General features: G+C 41.3%; 1 protein-coding gene across 1 annotated transcript in view; it reads left to right on the forward strand.

The window, feature by feature from the left end:
• The window catches only part of thada (THADA armadillo repeat containing), a 125,559-nt gene that overhangs the window by 1,027 nt on the left and 103,451 nt on the right, over window positions 1-21,081 (forward strand). The window contains exons 4-20 of the mRNA XM_084735408.1: window positions 908-1,056; window positions 1,182-1,214; window positions 1,297-1,345; window positions 1,918-2,111; window positions 2,404-2,498; window positions 3,189-3,412; window positions 3,534-4,258; window positions 4,559-4,713; window positions 4,999-5,154; window positions 5,962-6,069; window positions 6,965-7,088; window positions 7,463-7,608; window positions 8,305-8,533; window positions 8,631-8,766; window positions 8,918-9,054; window positions 10,711-10,857; window positions 12,047-12,207. Of these exons, the coding sequence (XP_084591534.1) occupies window positions 908-1,056; window positions 1,182-1,214; window positions 1,297-1,345; window positions 1,918-2,111; window positions 2,404-2,498; window positions 3,189-3,412; window positions 3,534-4,258; window positions 4,559-4,713; window positions 4,999-5,154; window positions 5,962-6,069; window positions 6,965-7,088; window positions 7,463-7,608; window positions 8,305-8,533; window positions 8,631-8,766; window positions 8,918-9,054; window positions 10,711-10,857; window positions 12,047-12,207 (2,968 nt within the window). The remainder of the gene's footprint in view (window positions 1-907; window positions 1,057-1,181; window positions 1,215-1,296; window positions 1,346-1,917; window positions 2,112-2,403; window positions 2,499-3,188; window positions 3,413-3,533; window positions 4,259-4,558; window positions 4,714-4,998; window positions 5,155-5,961; window positions 6,070-6,964; window positions 7,089-7,462; window positions 7,609-8,304; window positions 8,534-8,630; window positions 8,767-8,917; window positions 9,055-10,710; window positions 10,858-12,046; window positions 12,208-21,081) is intronic.

Genomic DNA, 21,081 nt, shown 5'->3' on the forward strand with positions numbered 1-21,081 from the left:
ACTTTTTTGATTTGTTTGTTAGTCAAGAACTTGTTTGTTCATCTGCTACTTTCCAACTTTTTTTTTCCACTTTACTTGTTGTTTTCACTGTGCCTGATATCATGAAAAGCTGAAACAGGGAATGTAGCTGTTTTACATATAGTTTTAGGAATAAAATTTAAGATGTTTTGACATAGTAGGTCGTTGTAACTAATCTGTCTGTGTCTTCAGTAAATTCTTAGGTACAGTATATTCTACATCATGAGTAGGAACTACTTTTAGAAGTGAAAGATTCTGTAAATTATTCCTTGTTTTCACTTCACTTAGAGCTTGTTTGTTCTGGTCTGAATCAGTTGATGGGTTTATAAACCTTAAGTGTTTTCCTCTTGGTTGGGTTTCTTTTCGCACAGAGCAAAAGTTGCATCACAAAATGCATCACATGAGCAAGAAAGTAAATGCAGGAAGAAGGTCCAGTGTTCTGGACAAATGCATATTTCTGTGAGGAAAAACACCGCGATGCAATTTAACAGCAGAGCTGAAATTTTCTCATAACTATGGCAGTTATCTATACATAAAACTAGACTATAGAGCAGAAATGAGGCAATTATTTTGTTTCCATCTCCAAATAATTCTTCTGTTGGCTAAGTTCCCTATTGTAATAAATGAATTTAATTTTATGTTTTTATATTTTATTTTCCATTGATAAAAAACAACAACTTTCAGATAACTCGATTCACAGTGTCAGTATTGAAAATCATCCCTCCAGGATTTCTAAATACCCTGGAATACCATAATACCTTGATACCATCCAAGTCTAGGACTGACTCCCCTTTATTTTTATTAGTTGGTTTGGGGCTACTTTTAGCCTCAGGATGTTTTCTGAATATGAGCCTTGATAAATAATATGTCTCTGTGTTTTGTTCCTCAGTGCGTTAGGTTCAGTACCAGCATGGCTACAAGAGCGTACTGTCAACAGTTTGTCCGCCTGCTTGTCCGACTGTCTGTCCAACCCAACTTCAGACAAATATCCACATGTCGTTGACACCATCACTGCCTGTCTGGATGGCTTCACTCTTGGTGAGTCGGTGGTTGTCTTCTCTCTTAACACCTGATTTATTCTACTCTTGATCGCAACAGATATCAGATAAATCTTTATTCCTGTTGTTCAGATAAATAACAGTTTCTAAATTCTCTGTCTCCAGGTGAGAGATGTATTAACAAACTGCTGCCTGAAGGTTAGTGTCCAACTTTGCTTGTTCCTAAGAAATGTCTTACTTTTATAGAAGTCTCCCATTGACTCTCTTCTCCTCTATGCAGTGTTGCAGTTCCTTTACAAGGGATTGAGTGAATACCTTCAGCAGAACAGGTATAATTCATATCTATATATAGATCATATAGATCTTGAACTGCGTCTCAGTGTCACTTGATTTAAGTGAATTTCTCTTTGTTTTCTCACTCTTTGTCTCACATTAGAGTCTTCAACGATTAGTCCATTAATTGATTAGTTGATCAAAAGAAAAGCCAGTTAATTTTCAGTTAATTTTCAGAGCATGTTTGCTTGTTTCAGTTTAGTTTTTATTGTTTAAAAATGTTTAGTTCTAGTTTTTTTTTTGTTTTAATTTCTTTTGAAATTATAGAATCGGTGGTATTTGTTAGTGGCAAAATTTAAAAACTTCAAATTGAGTATTACAATACAAACACAACACTTTATGATGGCAATGGACTCAGACATCCCAGTATCAATAAACACACAAATGCACAAATTTGACTAAATTCACAAAGACTAAATGTCTTTTTTTAAATTTCACTTAATTCAAATTTTTTTCACACCTAGTTTTAGTTTAGTTTTGGTTAACTTTAACAGCATTGGTATGTTGGTGATAATCTGCATCTTGTCATTGATCCATGTGTCTCTGTCGCCCTCTGCTGTCATCAAAGTGGTCTTGCAGGACGTCACATTGCCCAGGCTCAGCTGATGCAGTCCTGTCTGGCTGCAGTAAAGACCTCCATGCTGGTGATCCAAAGATCGCAGGAGACCATCAGCGCCGCCCTGCAGGCTGAGCAGAATCACTGTGAGCTGGAGGACACACTGAGCAACCTGCTGGGCTGCTACATCCAAATCCTCACTGATGGTAAGTGGGCTTGAGTCAGTGTTGACTAGACCGAGCTAAATGGTGTTAGTGGAACAGCTTAAGCCTCGAGTGGAAGTTAATTCAAGCCAGACTTTTTCACTTAAGCGCAGATTTATTTACCAGCCTTGATGGGACACCCCCCAGCTTCACAGGAGCAGATGGAGTTGAGTGCTCCAGAATTTAAATGTGGGGAATTTATTCTCTTAAATAAGAAATTAGAAACCACAAACACCTACATGCACATACTTCCCCTGTCACTATTTTTCTCCTCTGTTCCTTTTCCTGTTTCTAGAGGAGTTCATCCAGTCCGTCCAGAGTACAGCTGGCATGGCTGTAGTGTTATTGATCAGGTCTGTGATGGGCTGCGGAGATGAAGTCGCTTCTGTGGTGAGTAGAGAATAAAGACTCCAGGATTGTGCACATTATGCATACATTGTGACAATATTTACTTCTGTTCTGTATGAGATTGACTTGTAAAGTAATAATAAATATCTTTCTGAAACATGTAACACAGCAAATATAAAATACATACACACATGTATAGCAAGGTGTATAATCCAGCTACATAACACAGGAGTAGAAAGTTTATCCATGTAACACATACAAAATAAAACTACAAAATGAATGCACAGTGGAATTAATATTTAGCTTTTATTCCCCAAATACATAATTGATTAATGTAGACCTGCAATGATTAGTCAATTTATTGTCAACTTTTAAATGAATCACAACTGTTTTGATAATTGATCAATTGTTTTGAGTCATTTTTAAGAAAAAAAATCCAAATTCTCAGATTAATCGATTAATCATTTAGTGGGGCAAAATGCCACACAAAGTTCTTAGATGTGAAGTAAATCAGTTACAGTTACAACCATTGATATTTTCATTTTATATACAGCAAAAGAAAGTGTAGCAAGAAATACTTCTGCAATTCTTGAAACAGCTGTGAACTATATTTTCTCTGATCTCCAGTCTTGGTCTAAACAGTTTCAAAGGTAGATTTAATTTGAACATACAATAAAATGCACAATAAGAAAGAAATTTGAAACCTGGTGTCATTCTGTGTTTGTGTGTCAGGTGTACAGTTTGCTGTGTAGTTCAGCGCCGGCGTTGGACTCGGCCCCTCAGTGGCTGAAGCAGAGGTGTGAGGGTCTCTGTACCAGTGGACGCCCGCCGGGTGTCTCTCTGTATCTGTGTCACGGGGCTCTGGCCATGTTGAGCTGGAAGGGGGCCCTCGCAGGGCCACAGTGGGAGCGGCTGCTACTGTTGGTCCCAAACACGCTGCTGGATCTAGATGTCAGGTAAGTCTGCGTTCTCTGTTCAGCGCTGACTGATCTAGACTGTAAACCGTTGATCGCAGAAGTTTTCATTGACAGAATAAACACTGCAGCGTGTCTGTTTTATTTTTTTTCTTTGCTGTAGTATAAAGGAGTCCAGTACAGCCATGGTGGTGGCTCGGGTGCTGACCCTGTGGAGCGGTGCTGCTCTGGACTGCCTGCAGGGGGACACGCAGCCCTGCCCTCCCCGCCTCCAGCAGTCCCTCAGCGGAGGTTCAGAGCTACAGCGACACCTGCTGGAGCACATCTACTCGCACTGGGAGCACCCGCTGGACGGAGTCCGCCACCAAACCCGCTCCCTGTTCCGCAACCTCCTCCTCCTCCATCAGCACACCAACGTCTCCACCTCTGACCCAACAAAGGACTCTTACATTACAGAGCTCACCCAAAGCCTGCTGGGACTGGAGTGGCACATGAGGGGTAAGTATGGGTCCTTGAGTTGCCTCGTGGAGCTCTACGGGGCAGGGTACCTGCTCGACATCCAGCCCCAGCTGCCTTCACATCTCCTGGGACTGATGGGGGACCAGACTCTGGCTCCGTATGCCAGCGACCTCCTGGAGAGGCTGTTTGTCAGCCACAAGGCTCAGCTGGCCGCTGAGGCTGCTGCAGCACAGGAGACGGCCACAGAGGACTGGATGGAGTCTTGGCACCAGACGTGGGTGACCCCCCTGCTGCAGGTGCTGTGCCGGGCCAAACTGGACCAGACCACGTACATCCTGGACTATTTCCTGCCCAAGCTGCTGCGCTGCAGCCCCTCCAGTCTGGCACACATGGTACAGGCCCTGCAGAACCCACCGCCATGCAGTGCAGGTGAAGTCACAAATACACAGTCACATAACACATATCTGTAACTATTTCTCCTTTTTCTTTCTGGTTATTCTGTTTTTAATAGTTTAGTTTTTATTGTCTTTATTTCTACGTTTCACAAAAAATCCTTAACATTGAAATAGAGCTGCATGGATTAGTAGATTCACCATCTTCCATGGAGGCTGCCATGTTGCTCTGCCATGTTCTTACAGTAGCCTAGAACAAACAAAGTTTTGCAGCCACTGCTGGTTTTCCTACATCCTAGGGAGCATTCTGTGAAATCTATCTATCTATCCTTGTTAGGTTCTTCTGGCAGCAGGGGAGCACTTGGGGCTCTCATGACGTGCCTTCGGGCAGCCAGGGCCCAGGGTGTTGTTCCATCCTCAGAGGGAGGTCTGTGGGGAGGGATGGTACCCCTCTCCCTCCTCCGACAAGCACTGGTACACAAACATGATCAAGTGAGTATATCTGAACCTTCAGGTGTTTCTTTTTTTGGCTGGACCTCAGAGGACCAGCCCTGTGGCTGATTGAGTGATGAACTTACGCCACTGGTCAGTCAGTCAGTCAGTCCTCTACTATGTCATTAGATGGTGTTGCTTTCGCCTCGTACAGCATCAAGAGTGTATGTCTCTTTTATTTCCCCACCTCACCTCTGTTAAGTATTATGTCAGTCGAGCCACATGTTTCAAGTTTCACTGAGTCTTGTTCAGTATTTGAATATAACTTCCTTTCTGTCTCGCCAGGTGAGGATGGACGCGTTGGGCTTAGTGTGTGAGAGCCACCGCAGCACTGAAATTCTGACCTCACAGGAAATGGACCTGATCTGCCACTTCCTGCTGCCTAATCTGAACAGTCAGTCACCAGGCGTCAGACAGCAGACAGTCAGCCTGCTGAAGAAGGTCAGCCATTCGCCATGGTGTTTGAAAATTATTTTTTTTTTATGGATTTTATTAGAGGGCTTTAGTGGGAATTTAGTGGTCAGTTTTGATGATTTCCATGTGTTGTATTTTAACAAACTCCTCTGACAGAGTTCATCATAACTTCACAAACTGTGTGTGCAATCTACAGACGTTCATGATGAAAAGTTATTAAAAGCGACAGTATGTTTGACACAAGGTGGTGGCATAGCCTTCAGTTTTGATGTTTTGCCATGAAACAGGAAGTTGATGTAACTTGTACATTACCCAGTCTGCCTCAAACATGTTTGTTAAGAGTTTCACTTTGAACACATGTACATGCCAACAGTCATAGTGCCACCTACTGGCAACAGCCTTGTGTGACAACCGTCATTTGATTTACATTAGATTTTTTTTATTTTTTATTTTATCTTTATTTAACCAGGAAGTCATTAAAAACAAATTCTCTTTTACAACGGGGCCTGGCAAAAGGCAAGAGCCTCTTAGGGAAAGCAGTCAGGGAGAATGAAGTATAATTAGTGGCTGTTCTGTGGCACCACTTAGTGGAGACAGGAAGTGACATCGAACTCATTCCTGTGGTGTCCAAAACACAAGTCTTGTCGACAGGTCTGCGTTCAGCAATGCGGACTGAATTTGAAAGGTTGATGGTAACCTGCAGTCAGCTTGTGGTCGGGGAACAATGTTCAAACGTATCCGCAGCGCCAACAGGCCTTTCACATTACAAACAGTCATTTCATGATCAGATCAAAACTTTCACTTAATGAGCGTGAAATCTTCTCTTTTGTACAGTTGCTTTGTAGAATGAAGGACAGCACTCTGCTGCTGCAGAAGAGACTGATCCAGGAGAGAGACCAGGAGCAGAGAGACAGAGACCAACACAGTCTGCATCTTTACAAGGTATACCACACATGAAACACAACAATGCAGAGGTCGACCCAGGTTTGTTTGTTTGTTGTTTAATTAACTTCACTTCACTTAAAATGTCTTTTTCTTATGTTTGTGTCCCCCAAAATGTCTGACCTTGATTATACTGACTTGTATCTGTGCAAAGTCTGTCACTCGAGGTGTTTTCACGTTCCGCTACTGAGATGTCTGTGTTCTTCCCTGAAATTCGAGATGAATTCAAATGTAACTCAGGCGAGATAGATTTGGTACGAACGGTTTCACAACTTCATCATTAAATAAAACATCAATCAAAATAAGCTATCAATTTCAGTAACTGACATTAAAGGCAGAATCAGCAAGTCACCCAGTTTTGTGAACTTGCAACCTCTGGCACATGTCTGAGGGAAAAAACAACACTTAATACTGGGGCTGCACACTTAATCAGAATTTTCATCAAAATCACAATATGGCTTTCTGCAATTTTCAGATCAGGAGGTGAAATATTTGTTAAAGGCAAAATGTGTGTCAGCAAACTTTTAAATTGATGAATGTTGTGATGCAGAGATGTTTTGTCCTACAAATCAGATTCTACAGACTTAAAAAAAAACATCTTCGTTTGGTGTAGTTTCCTGTTCCCTGTTTTTCAGTCAAAATAAGAATAATGATAGAAAAATTATCATTACCTCTAATATTGTAAATCATATCAAAATTGCAATATCAGTTGAAATATATGTAAGTGCTTACAGCTCCTTTTCTTTTTCTTCTTTATTTCTTTTACTTTGTACGTGGGGGAAATCATGACAAACAAAATGTTAATCACAGCAGAGTATTTTTACACACTTTAAAATGTGTTTGTAGGGGAGCTCGTTGTGTTTCAAGTGTGTTTGTGTGTGTATTTGTGATGTAGGACTTCCTGCGCTGGCTGTGTGTGAGGCTGCTGGAGGTTTTGCTTCCCGGAGCGTCCTTCTCTAAATGCCTTATGTCCCTCCACCTGCTGTGTCTGCTGGGCCAGCTCTTCACCTTCAGCACAGGTACACCTGCTGCACATCTACAGCCGTCATGCAGGATATGACTTACCAAACTTTATATAACACAAGACAGTTTTATTCTATGGGAGAAGTAGTATTAACCTTACATATAAAGTACATATACATACAAAAGTTCACCCAGAGAGTTCAGAGGAGTTCAGAGTTTCACTCAAGGACACCTCAGTGTTGATGCCTGGCATGTTTCGTTTTAATTCCAGTGTTGTTGGTGCCTGAACCAGCAGTCTATCCATTACCGGCCAGCCTCTTTACTTTGATGCCAACTTGACGCTCCAGCTGGCTCCATGTCTGCTCCGTCTCTTGTCACTCACCGTCCTCTCCTCTGTTTCTTCACCTCTCTACCTTTCTGTTGTCCTCAGGGCCTGATGTGTTTGCCCTCGGTGAAGTTGTGACCTCTGCTCATGCTCAGAATGTCCTCTACTGTGTTGCCAGCAACTTTCTGGAAGTCAAACAACTGGCCTCGACGTTACTACGGCAACTCCCACCATCAGCTGTGGGACTACAGGTTAATATGAGAACCAAACTCAGTCACAACACTGCAAATAACCCGCTTACCTAACCTAAAAAAACAATGATTTAGTCAAAATAGTTTTTGTTTTGTGCTGACATTGATTTTATAGCACTGTCTCTATGTTTTAGGTTGGTGATTTGGTATTTTTTTTAATGTTTATTTCAAAAAGAAAAAAGTTCTTGTTCCTAAAATTGTGGTGTTTGCTGTGGTTTGGTTCAGATGAACCCTTAGATCTTTATTTCAAAGGGCTGTACCGAATAGTTTCAGGCTTCATTCATAATGTCATTTAAATCCTAAATCAACATTTGAATGCTGCACATTCATTCTGTTTAAACCTGGAATTTCTACACAGTTGCAGGTAAAGATTAGGCTACACTAATATTATTATAATTATACTATTTGTATATTTAGATTCTAGCGCTGACTGCTTCAGACATTTCCAGTAAGTCCAGACATTTGTTAAGTCTAGTGGTCTAGCAATTCACTCATGCATCCGATGCATCAGGCTTTAATGTGTAAGATGTGAGTGCGTCTGTTCAGACGGCCTGTTTCAGTAAAAAACTGAACGTGAATTGTAGAAAAAGCGATGCAGCACTAGCACTCCACTGATAGCTGAAGCAAGATCATTAGCTTGTGTAAGTTGTATTTTAAGTTGTTTTGCTGATCTCACCTTGGTCTTTGTGATGTTAGGTCCAGGAGAGGATGTGTTCTGTCCTTCAGGCTGCTCTGGACCTCAGTACCAGCACCAAACCTTTTGACAGCGTTTCAGCAGCCCACCTCCTCAACCTGCTGCTCCACCAGCCAGACCTGAGCCAGGCTCTGCTGCACTGTGCCCAGGAACAGGGCCTCGATTTCCAGCTTCCCTCCACACCGCCCGAGCCCTCTGAGACTGTCATCTTGGAGCTCAACACACTGGCTGGTAAGATCCAGAAGCAGAGCCCTAAAAATGTTTGTGATGGCACTGAATTTAATATCATGTATTAAATAGGAGAATTTTATTGTTCTTCTGTCCCCAGTGGTTCAGTTCTTGCTGCACTCTCTGCAGTTAGAGGTGTCAAGGGCCGAGTCATCTCTGTTGCAGGCAGCTGCTTCCTATCCTCTCTACGGCAGAGCCCACTGCATCACTGCTGTCCTGCAGCACCTAAACACTGAGTGAGCACATGAATCACAACATCACTTCCATTTGGATTGAAATCTTTGCAGTTGACACCTTCCCTGAGTACAACATTATGTGTTTGAGGAGCAGATTCACCCATGATCTTAGTCATATGTTTACTGGTTAAATGTGTGTTTGATTGTTTAGGAGTTTGAGCCAGACTGAGCAGTGGAGGTGTCTGGTGTCAGAGCTGATTGACGTGTGCTACAGGATGTCTGATGTGGTCTCCCCCGTAGTCCAGAGCTCCTCTCCAGAAGGACTCATCCCCATGGACACAGACTCAGGTGATCTGATTTCTCAGACAGCATACACTCGATGGGCTTCACACAAGAACACGTTCATATTCTTATTCTAAACCTCACACTGTGTTCAAAGTCAGATTCACCAAATTCTTTTTAACTGCTCAAACTTTTTGTAAATTCCTTGTTTGAACCCGATGAATACCACATTTTAATTGAATCTGTATTGATACCATTATTGATTCTGAGTTTATTAGAGCTGGCTGTAGCCTGAGAGTTAACCGCATCAACAGTCTGTCTGACATCATCTAAAATGGATGAGATGAGATCATATTTGCACAGCATCAGTTTTCATTAGATTTTCTCAGTCAAAGAAAAAACTCTGCTAAGCCTCCCTGTGTGCTTCTAATGTTGTAACAGGATATTTACCCTCTGTAACGGTTGTGCTGCTCTGTTTGGAGGCAGTGGCACTTGTGAGTAGAGAGTCAAATCAATGGCATTCCTGAAATCTGGGCCTGTGTTCCTAGAAAGATGCTTGAGAATATTGCTGCTGTTTCAACCCTTACTTTATTATTTTACAGACATTACAACTACCACTGTTGGCATCTTTCTTTGAGAAATGAAGCCACACTTGGGCCAGTTTGTTTTCCTCTCCACCATGACTCCTTCTGGTTGCAAGTTTAGAGACGCATGAGTTTGATATCATTTGCAGTGTGCGACTGTCAACATGCTGACATCGATAAAACGAGCTGATAAGCTCAGAGGCATATGATTTCGACGAAACTGATTCTCAACTGTTCTGTTTCTCAGTTCCAGCCGTACTTGCAAAATTATTGTCGTGTCAGCAGTCTTAGACAGCATCAAAAGACATGAAACAATTAGAAAGTACTTTTATCTGTCATCACAGCGCCGTAATGTGACCCCAATAAAAAGGAAATGGTTTGACACGATGCTCTAAAGCAGAGCAGTCCATGACGTCAACAGGAGGCAGTAACAAAGATGGATGAGAGAATTCTACTAGGTGATCGACTACTGTTGGGTGTAATGGAGGATGTTCTGTTGGACAGTGACCTGCATGAAGACACTGAGGCAGCTTTTACAACATTTTCCTCAAGAATTGTCCCGTAATTTTCCTTTTTTACAAAATGTACAATTTTGCAACAAAATCTAATAATTTCATTCAAATTTCCTTTATTTTAAGTAAATATTACAAAAAGTAAATGCAGTATATTGTCAATAACAAAACAATAATAATGCATTATAATTAAATCATCATGTCACTGAGCACATAAATCCTGAATTACAATCAAACACTGTTTATTCTTGATGTGGTCACAAATACTTACAAAACTACTAACAAAAATACTTAATAATAATAAGTATCTTGTACATTTTTATTGTGGAGAGGTTTTGCTGCAGGTTATATTCCATTAAAGAAAGGAAAATTAGAGTCAGCACACTAGATGATGCTCCCATGAACATTTATTCCTGTACCACCATGTGAGGTTTCAGGCACAAGTCCTTCTTCAGACATGTCTGTTATCTAATGTGTGGACTTTCTGACATGTACTTTGGTCCAGCACCTGATATTTCTCTCTCTTATATTCCATTAAATCAACAACATGGAAATATTAAGAGAGTTTTTCCTACCGAACTACACGTTTTTACAGAGAAGATTTTTTTGTATGTGTATTTGGACAGAGACGTCAGCAGGCCTGCAGAAGATCCTGCAGGAGATTCAGCCCAGAGACACCAACGACTTCTTCACAAGTGCCAGAGAGCTGGACACACACAACGGAGAGGATCGCACACAGACGCAGACCAAACACACACCGTCACTGGACACAAGTGAGTTGAACATCATTATGCTGATGCTGTTTGACATTAGCTTTGAGCATTTTCAAGTTTGTCATACCTTCATACCGTCTTTCGTTTCACCAGAGTATATGGTATATGACTGTATTTGTTTAAAAAAAACAAACAAACAGAAACATAAAAACTGAGCTGCTTTTGATAGAAAATACATTTTTGGAGACAGAATTCTGTGCATCTAATATGTAATTATTCTACTAAGACATGTCTTGCAGGGTTAAAATACTTATGGCTAATAGAATAATGAATAGATAGAAATTAAGCGCCCTTCCTTCATATAGTCATGCTGGAGGACCTGATGACACTTCACCGCAGCGTGTACCAACACGTCAGTGGACTCAATGGAGATAATGTGCAAGTGATGGTGCTATTAAACTCATCTCAAGATAAAAGTTATATGCGGTAATATTTTCCTGAATCTGTGGCTGGTCGTAATCTGTAGAGCAGAAATGGCCACTCATTTATTACTTTTCTCACTATTTTCCATCAACAAAAAAGTTGCAACTTCTACAGCATGTTTTAGATAACTTAATTCACAATGATGGTATTGAAATCATACCTTGGGGATTTCTAAATATCCCATAAATATACTGTATTACCTTGATAAAAATATTTTTCCATTCTTCATTAGTTAATCTGTTGTGGGCTTTTTGTTGTTGATTTTGTCTGAGGGGAGCTCACAGTGTCAGGCTTTGAAAAACTTTCCACTTGTAGCATCATTTCTATTTCTTTACTTGGACAGAAGTGGATTCAGTTGGTGAGACCAGTAACTTATAAGTGCAGTACTGGTGATTTCCTGATGGAGGCAGTGTTTGACCTTATTTTTGTTGGTACATTGACACAGTGCACAGTCGAGTACTTCTAGGAATCTTGTTAAATGAAAACCTGAACTACTGTAACTTCACAGTGAAAATGAAACAGCTCTCTGCAGTGTGTTTGTGTGTGTGTGTTTGGTACTGTATATTGTGTGTGACTCAACACTGACATCAGAAGTCTGGGTCGTCTTTTGGTTTCCATTGCATACAAAGCTTTAACATGTTACATTACTTAGTATGACAAACAAATATTTAGGTTTATTAGGTAATAAATCAAAATGTGATCAAATTTTTCTCATGTCACTTTGTTTGTGTGTGTGTGTCACTGTGTGTGTGTGTGTTGGCTCCAGGCGGTGAGGGATACAGGGTGACAGCCCAGATGGTGCTGGTATGTTGCTGGCGGAGCATGAAGGAAGTGGCCATGCTGCTCGGACAGCTGTGTCAGAGCCTGCCTCTGCACTACACCAATGACGACTCGCACACACACCCTGGACTCATCACAGAGGCTCAGGTGAGATCCCAACGTACTGAACACACTCGCACAAACTTCACCTTCATTCTCTCATTGCTATTGCTTCATATACACGAGACATCCATCCTGCTCTGAAGTAGTTTTTTGGCCCTTTTGTCCATTTCCAGTGTTATGGTTGTCATTCAGTTTATTAATGTCTTATTTATTTCATGATTGATCAAAAATTAAAAGATTGTTAATGCAGAATCCATAGTATCATAATTTGTATCTCAGCTGTTGATGAGGTCAGTTAAAGGGAAAGTTTTTTTTTTTTTTTAAATGGGGTTGTATGAGGTTTGTATTATAGTCAGTGTGTTCTCTACAGTAGATGGGAGTCAGCATGGGAGAGAAAATGTGAGATTGATGCATTCCTATATGTCAGTATGAATCACATAAAAATCCAGTTTTAACTGCTATTCTCAAACTATGGTGCGGGCAACACTGGTGGGACTTGAGCTCCGTGTAGTGGTACACTGAGAAATCGCCTAAAATTTTAAAGGAGAAATCTGTAATATATTTACTGTAATTTATCAGAAAGTGACCATGATATGTCATCACGGATTAAAGAAACATGCCGAGTTGAAATACTTGCTTCTCTGACAACAACGCTACAACCGCCGTGTGTTTTAGAAGGAATAAACCTGCTTCCTGTGTGAACTCTCCGTACCTGAGCATGTAGGCCTACAGTATTGAATTTTTATGTTGGTCATTACGAGGTGTAAAAAGTTTGAGAAACACTGCACCAATAAGAACTAATTTGTATTAAAAAGCCTCCGCTCCGCTCCCTCCTGGTGTATGTCTTGTACTGTATGTCTTTAAGCTTTGCACATCTGACATCTGCTGCCACTGCTCAGCTGTGTCTTGTCACTATTCTTACCGCTTTGAAGTCACATTTTTGGAAAAGGATGGCTAAAAAGGCTAACCAGCCTAAAACAGCTGAGCTGTGGTAACATTCTGCTGAGAGCACAGGCCAGCCCCCCCCCACCTCGATCACATCAGGAACTGTCATACTCATACAGTGATGATCAAGTACAAATACAGCTGCTTGATCCGAACACTAATGCTCGCTCAGCTGAGATCGAGTCTGCGCACCAACCAGCTATGTAAAAGGTGTTATTTTTTTCCCTGTATGTGTGTACATACGACGCACTGTAGCGGGAGATGATGTGTGTGTTTGTGACACCACGCTGGGAGGCTCTTCAATTAGCATCCGCCCTCGTTAGCGCCGCGCTTTCATTTGAGGCCCGACCCTGCTGGTTTAACGGCCGCGACGCCCCTCCCTTTCCACTGCATTCTTTCCAAATCACTTCCACCGCCAGCAGGAAAACATGGAGTGCTGCGAACAACACACACACACACACTCACAGACTGACACACACAGGAATAGTTGTCTGAGTGGTTCAGCATGTGAACATCCATAATAACAAGGGTACCAGACATGGGCTGTGTTCGTCTGTGTAGGGGGTAAAGGGTGTGTGTGTGTGTGTGTGTGAGCATGTTGACCATGCATGTATGTTCACCCCTGACAGAGAGAGGAGGAAGTAATAGATAACATACAATGTGCTGAATGTATGAGTTTTGTTTTTTATGTATTTGTGTGATGAAGAACCACAGTTTCTTTAACTGCATCATTTTGAGTGGCAGGACTGTATTTATGCAAAGGTATCATCATCAGTCAGTTTACTACAGGGCTCTCAACAGGCTGTGTATGTTATTTTGTCTTTTTTAATCCATTTATTGAACATGTTAAAATAACACAAATAATATTTCAGTTTACGTCCATCTGTATCTGTGATATCTTAATTCAGTCGACTCAAACAATTCAACCCATTTGGACCAAACAAGAACTTTCAAACATGTTATTTATTCTCAGAAATTAATTATCTCAGGATAACCCCCTCGAGATGTTTCACACGATTTTTAAGGAGCTGACATGTTGATCCAGTTTCAAAAACTTGTTCTTTAGAGAAGACAGTGTAAATGTGACACAAACCGCTATGAATGAAATTTTAGGTGTTGTCCACATGTACACAGGATTTTTTTTTTTTTAATTTAGATTTTTCTGTGCGTTTTGGCCTTCTGTCCACACACAAACTGCATTTTTATGTCACTTCCCAGGATGGAAAAGTCACGACTCACACAACTCTCGCTCTTATTGGCTGATACTCATTGTCCTCCTGGGTTTGGGTTGTTTGGGTTGGTTAGGTTTAGGCATGGGGAGTGTGATAAGGTTACGTTTAGGTTAAGAATATCAGGGTAAGCTAATCACAGGCAGAGCAGGGTGGGTCATGTCTTCACTGTAACAACTACGAAAGTAAACCAACATGGAACCAATAAACACTGAAGTCCTGTCCCTGCATGAATCACTCTGTACTAACAGCATAATTTAAAATCACATCCTTTCCACTGTTTCTGCCAAATTTGCACAAATCCTGTACAAACAGGTAACATTGAAAAGTGTTCTGCAGAGACTTTGCTGCTGATGACTTCACTTTTTCAATGTAAAATATCTTATCTAATATCTAATATCTTTATGGGCAGATTGTGAATAGATATAAGCAAGGTGCAAATTTAACTTTTCATTTTTTTTTTTTTTTAAATATTACCAAGCACTGAATAGGTTATCACGTCTTTTTTTTGGCAGATGAGTGAAGCAAATCTACCAACATTTGCCTTTTGGCTGGTGCTTTTTGTGCCCTCTATGTGAAATGAAATTCATATACTGTATGAGGCTCAGTTCAGCACATTACAGTTTGTTTAATGCTCCATTAAATGTTGTCAACAGTTATTCAGTATTTCCTCCAAACTATCAGGCTGAATGTGAAGCCATATGAAAGAGCCAGACTCGTTTTAACTGTCACTACAGAGGTTGACTCGATGGTGATGTCACAGCCACAGTGTCCTGAAGAGATAATTGATGGTGATATCATGGATACCGTGTTGTCTGCTGTGGTAACTATGGCAATGGGGCTCATTACATAACTGGTGATTTACCAAACTTATGTTGAGGACCACGCGGGCAAGAGGAAAATCTGAACTCCTGTCCTCTCTGTCTTCACCGCATCCCTTTTTTTTCTTCTTCATTCGCTTGTCATCAGTTCCACGCTCTGTGTGTTTGCCTGCGCGAATAGTGTGTGTGTTAACATTAGCAGCCAGTGGGGTGATTCCAATAGTGTTTGGAAAGTTGGGTCTGGCAAAGTCTTTGTGGACAGTCACTCTGCCCTACCGCAGCGATGACATGCATGGGCAAACATATGTGTACTCTGTGTGTGTGTGTGTGTGTGTGTGTGTGTGTGTGTGTGTGTGTGTGTGTGTGTGTGTGTGTGTGTGTGTGTGTGTGTGTGTGTGTGTGTGAGAGTGTGTGCGAGTGTGTGTGTGTGTGTGTGTGAGAGAGAGAGAGAGACCAAAACACATCTCTTACCAAAATGGGTGTGAGCTCAACACCTCCTGCGGTCCTCACCCAGCATCCTGTGTTACATCCTTGTTGGCATGGCAACACTGCAGATGTTTCTCTCACTGGGTGGCACCATGGCAACAACAATAGCTGAAGATGGGCATGAATGGCAAAAGTTTGATTTATTTCGTCTTTCATTACTTAATTTTTCTGTTGATGATCAGCTGTATTTTTAGACTTTTTTGTAAGATGATGAGGGACAGAACTATGAAACTGTTGGAGCAGAGAAATAAGGAAGGCAACCTGCTGTCCATTTCAATACATTCAACTGCCTGCATTTAATACGCTAGTCGGCTACCACAGGGATTCCCCTAAAGTTTTTTAAGGCCTGGCGGTACACACTGAAAAACCTAACAGGGCGTGCAGGATCGCATGTTGACACATACTGACATATCACATATTAGCTTCAGTCAGATTGTCCAGCAGTCAAAATTCTTTGATTCCAGCTTCTAAAATGTGAATAGTTTCTGGTTTTGTTACTTCTCTCTGACAGTAAACTGAATATCTCTGGGTTCTGAGTAAAACTAGACATATGAGAACATCATCTCAGGCTTTGAGAAACACTGAGTGACATTTTTCACCACTTTCTGACATTTTAAAACAACAACTATTAATCAATTAATTGAGAAATTAATTGACTGTGAAAATAATTGGTAGTCACAGCCCCAATTCAGGCTGCAATTTACATTTGTGTTCAAATTTTTGTTCGCTTGATGTATTCAAGACTTCAAACACAGTGATCACAATGGGAGCATGACTTAACAAGATGCATTTATTGCATAAAAAATAAGTTGCTTAAACCTGCAAAACATTAGGACACAATGAATACAGAACACAGACCAAATGCAAATCACTTATTTCCAAATGAGTGGATATTTGGCATAAAAAAAAAACAGATTTTCTGGCCTGGTGAGGATTTCCATTGGTGGTGGAAGTTCTGAATATGGAAGTTAGATGGAAAAGCCATCACAGAAAAACCACTGTATGGTTGAGGAGAAAAAGGGGTTTCAGGGAAAACAGTTCAGCTTAACTTTGTCAGACCTCAGGGACAGATGAAGGGATCCGTCTTATCTACAAACGAATGAATTCAGTGTTGAACGATTTGTTAAACGCCATTAAGAGACCAATCACAAATACCTACGACAAGTTCATATGTTATCCTGTGCTGCCCTCGATTCTATGCTGACTCCCTAAGTTGACAGTCAGTCATCCAAACTGTGAGAATCGCTGGTGTAGCACTTTGACTTCCTGACAAGACAATTCCAGTTTTGTTCTGTATGAGTGTGACAGACCACCAAAGTCGCTGGTCAGCTGGAGTTTGACAGCACTGGTGTTTATTGGCATAACTTTGCCCGGATCGGTTGGAGGCCTGGTTACACAGAGTAGACAGACTGTGTGTTTGCAAAGGGAGAAACGTACACACACACACACACACACACACACACACACACACACACACATACACATACACATACACACACAGAACTACTAAAACAATAGGAATGCTTTGTCCAACACCGCTCTATATTTGCTCTGTAGTGCACAATATTTTTTTTAACTCGCTTGTATGTCCCGTAACATCGCCCTCAAAGCTCCCCACAGTGGACTTAAAAATGTTGTGTTTACAGAATGTACACAATTTACTATTTGCAATAGGTGCAACCGTGTACAGCACACACACACGTCCACAGCCTCTCAAACACTTGACCTCCGTGGCAAATTTCAGTCTCATAAATAGAAAGTTACAGGTTGTTTTTATGTCTGTTTATCTGTGTGCACATGTGTCTTTCTATAAGGTTTGGTCATGATCTTTTTCTAATTGGCCACTCCCACAGTCAATCAGCCGTCCAACCTTTTTACAAAAGTCTGTGAATCCATTTGGAAGTTATGCGTCCTTTTGCGACAGCCTCTTTTTGCCAGTTGATATGAAAACACACACACTGGAACTCCGTACCAAATTTCAGCATCCTAGGGTGAAAACTGTGGCTGCAAACGGCTGGGAAATTTTTAAAGACAAACCAACAGAGTGAGCTGTAGAACTGCTGGTCGCAGCTAAAAAGCCTCTGTAACTATCAAAGATGGAGCAAAGTGATGATGAATCATGCAACCAAGTGTCCTAAATTTCATGTTACTGCTGTTTATTATGCAGGGAATAGTGAATGAGTGAGTTGGGGGGATGAATTTGGATACAGATAAAGACTTTTTAGGCTCTATAAGACTGAAAAGAAAAGGCGACTTCATAGTTAATAGGAAAGAATATCAGGCACTGCCTTTGAGACTAAAGAGTTCCAGCAGCCAACCAGCAGCCTGGCAACTCGTGGCTACGAGTGTACGATTATCCTCCTCCACACCTAGTCTATAAAATGTCAAAAATTGAAAAAGTATGAAATTGAGATACAACAAAAGCTGCCCCTTGTAGCATTTTTAATAGTATATCACCACATGTGACGTGTTGAGCAGGACTGCAGGCTGTTTACTGCTTAATTTTTGTACTTTGTCTTAAAATTGCTTCTTTTGTCCAACCAACAGAGCAAGAACCTAAAGACTCTTCATTTGCTGTTATAAATGTTGAAGAAGCTGCAACCAGCAAATGTTGGACATTTTTTTATGGAAAAATCATAATCAGGTGGCAACTAATTGTCTTTTGACTAATTGCTTAATTGACTAATCACTGCAGCTCTAATTTGAATTTAACTAATTACATATGAAAATTACATGTCAGCATATTTATCTGATATCAAACTAAGCAGCACTGAGCTAAAGCAGTTGGCAGTAACATAGTGGAATAGTAAAAGAATCTGAATTATAACTTTATGGCTTTCTGTTGTCTGTACCATTTATAAACCAGAACTTAACAATTCCTCTGCAGCAACAACAACAAACATGATCAGAGTGCTGTCTAACCCTCAGCCTCAGGGGAGAAGTTGGCTATTTGGGTCACTGTCACGGCCCCGAGCCATACATGTAATTAAACTTGGGAAACTTCCCTCTCCGCACATGGAAGTTTTTCTGGGAAACGGGTACGTTTGCAAACAGGAAGTTGACGTCTAAATAAAGTCCCCCCCATGCCCTGCCCCGCCCCGCGCAGGAAGCTTGCTCGGCCCTTTTAAACAGTTACACAGACGGGAACCTTCGGGAGGGAAGCTTTAAATAGGCGAAGCCACGGCCCGGCTCGGCCCAGCTCAGCACCGCAGCGGTCTGGGCCCCGGCAGCCACGGGCCATCTAACAGTGACTTTCGCTGCCATTTTTACCCCGGTGAGGTCAGGCCTGTGCTGGGAGTCCACTCTGGCCACCAATGTGATAAGTCACTGGGCTTGGTACCGCTGTGGTTTACTCAGTCCATACTTTGGTGTTCAAGTTAGTCCACTTTAGGTCTGCAGGGTCAGTTGAGTTTATTGACCAGTCATGTGGCCAAAAACAGGCTGCATAAGCCCCACATTCTTGTTACATCTATTTTCTTTTCACACATTTTTTTCATTCATTCATTTTTTTCTGTTTCAGCACAATATTCTGCTGTTTTTCTTTTATAAACCTGTCCTAATGCATCATTGGCTGCGTTTACATGGACCCGAAATCATCAGATTAATGGTCCAATCAGAATAAAAGTGCCTCATTCAGTGGACACTGATTCGATCTGATCTGATCCAGATCAGATTGAATTTTCAATGTGATTGAGAGGGTGTGGTGTAAATCTTTGATAATCTGATAAAAAGGAAAATTAATAATGATGTAAACGCATAATCAAGCCGTTTTATGTTCTCTCTGCACATGTCAAGATTTCTCCTTTAATAAAGATATTTGTTTGAAGAAAACCCTCTGAGTACCTCTGCACAGTCATATTGGTGCAAAATCAGAGTACAATCCACATAGTAAAGGTCTCTTTTTATTCTAGCTCAATAATTCACTATATCGGCCGCCAGATCGGTGAATTTTTGCTCTCTAAAAAGGGTAATCGGTTTCAAAAGTCCCATATCAGTCAGGCTGTAATTTAATTGCAGAAATGTTACATATTACATCTTTGAGTGACATCAGTTTGTTCCTGAAAGTTACAGCGACCGACTCCTCTTGGTTCATCTGCGGGTCTGCGTCTGTGTTAGTTTAGATGTTGTGTCTAACCCTACATCCCCTAAGGGGCCATAGGGATTTTTTTCCCCCCCTTTTCACACAGAGTGTTTGTGCGTCGGGGCCTTGCCACCCCTCCCTGTGCCCTCCATGCCACCCCTGACTAAGTCGAGGCCTGGCCGCCTCTGTGGTGGCGGTGATACCGCAGCCTTAATGACAGGGCACTGGAGCTCTGCGTCCGCCTCGCCCTGCCGCCTCACCTGCAACACACTCACCAGTTTACACACTGCCACAGCGCTCAGTTGTGTGTGTGTGTGTTGTGTGTATGTGTATAGTTAGAATAATGTTGCTAACACTATTACTAACTGGATGGTTTTACTGACAGTGGCCATTATGTGGATGTCTCAGCATCCTTATTTGAACACACTTGTCACGCTACTGACATGCCGCTCTCACGCTTGACATGCTCGATGCTCACTGGCTGAAAACTAAGTGGTGTCTCTGAAACGAGAGCCGGCGTTACAGCTTCACTCTGCCTGCCAAGTAGAGGAAAGGTTAAAGTGGGATTAGATAATGCAGTTCAGCATTCGATTGACCCCGAGTAGAATTATGTCATTCAGAGGGGTGGGGTCGAGTGTGGGCTAATTGTTCTTGCTTTGTATTGAGTTTATAGCATGTATTTAGATGTAATTACATGACATAACAAAATGATTCACTCACTAATATAAAGTACAAAGTTTACAAGTTGGTTTCGGTTAAGATTTTGTTGTTAAGGTTTTGTTTGCATTGAACCAGTGGAAATATTCTCACAACTACTGGCTTTTGAAGTAATGGATTTTACATCCACAAAGGCAATGAAAAGTGGTCCTTTGTGAGGATTTGCACCATTAGACTTAACTTGTCAACTATCCACTGTATTCTCTGCTATGTTAAATTCTCTGTTTTGTAAGTATGTTACACAGTTACACAAACAAATTAACAGATCGAGGCAGCGATAAACCAGCAACTTGCATATTCTGTGAGATAAATTAAATGTTTAAATAATGCCAGTTTCTGTGACTGTCTGACAGCAAGGTAAAGCAGTGAAAATGTTCCAAATATAGTGTACACTTCAATGGACATTGGATGGAGATTTTTTTTTTTTAATTGGCTGAAATACATTTGTGTTGCTGCCCTGTTTGCAGCGGCTTCTGTGCTGGTTCTCCTCTCTGGCTCTCAAAGTCTGACTGGTAGATAATATTCATAACTGACTGACTATTAAAATTTGGACTTCCACAGAAGACACAGCGGATTGACTCGTTTCATAGAGGAGATGAGCGCCGGTAACGTGGATCTAGCTGTTTGTCAGTGTTAACAG

This window comes from Lutjanus erythropterus, chromosome 14 (genome assembly GCF_056507025.1).
Source record: "Lutjanus erythropterus isolate fLutEry1 chromosome 14, fLutEry1.hap2, whole genome shotgun sequence".
Taxonomy (NCBI): Eukaryota; Metazoa; Chordata; class Actinopteri; order Lutjaniformes; family Lutjanidae; genus Lutjanus; species Lutjanus erythropterus.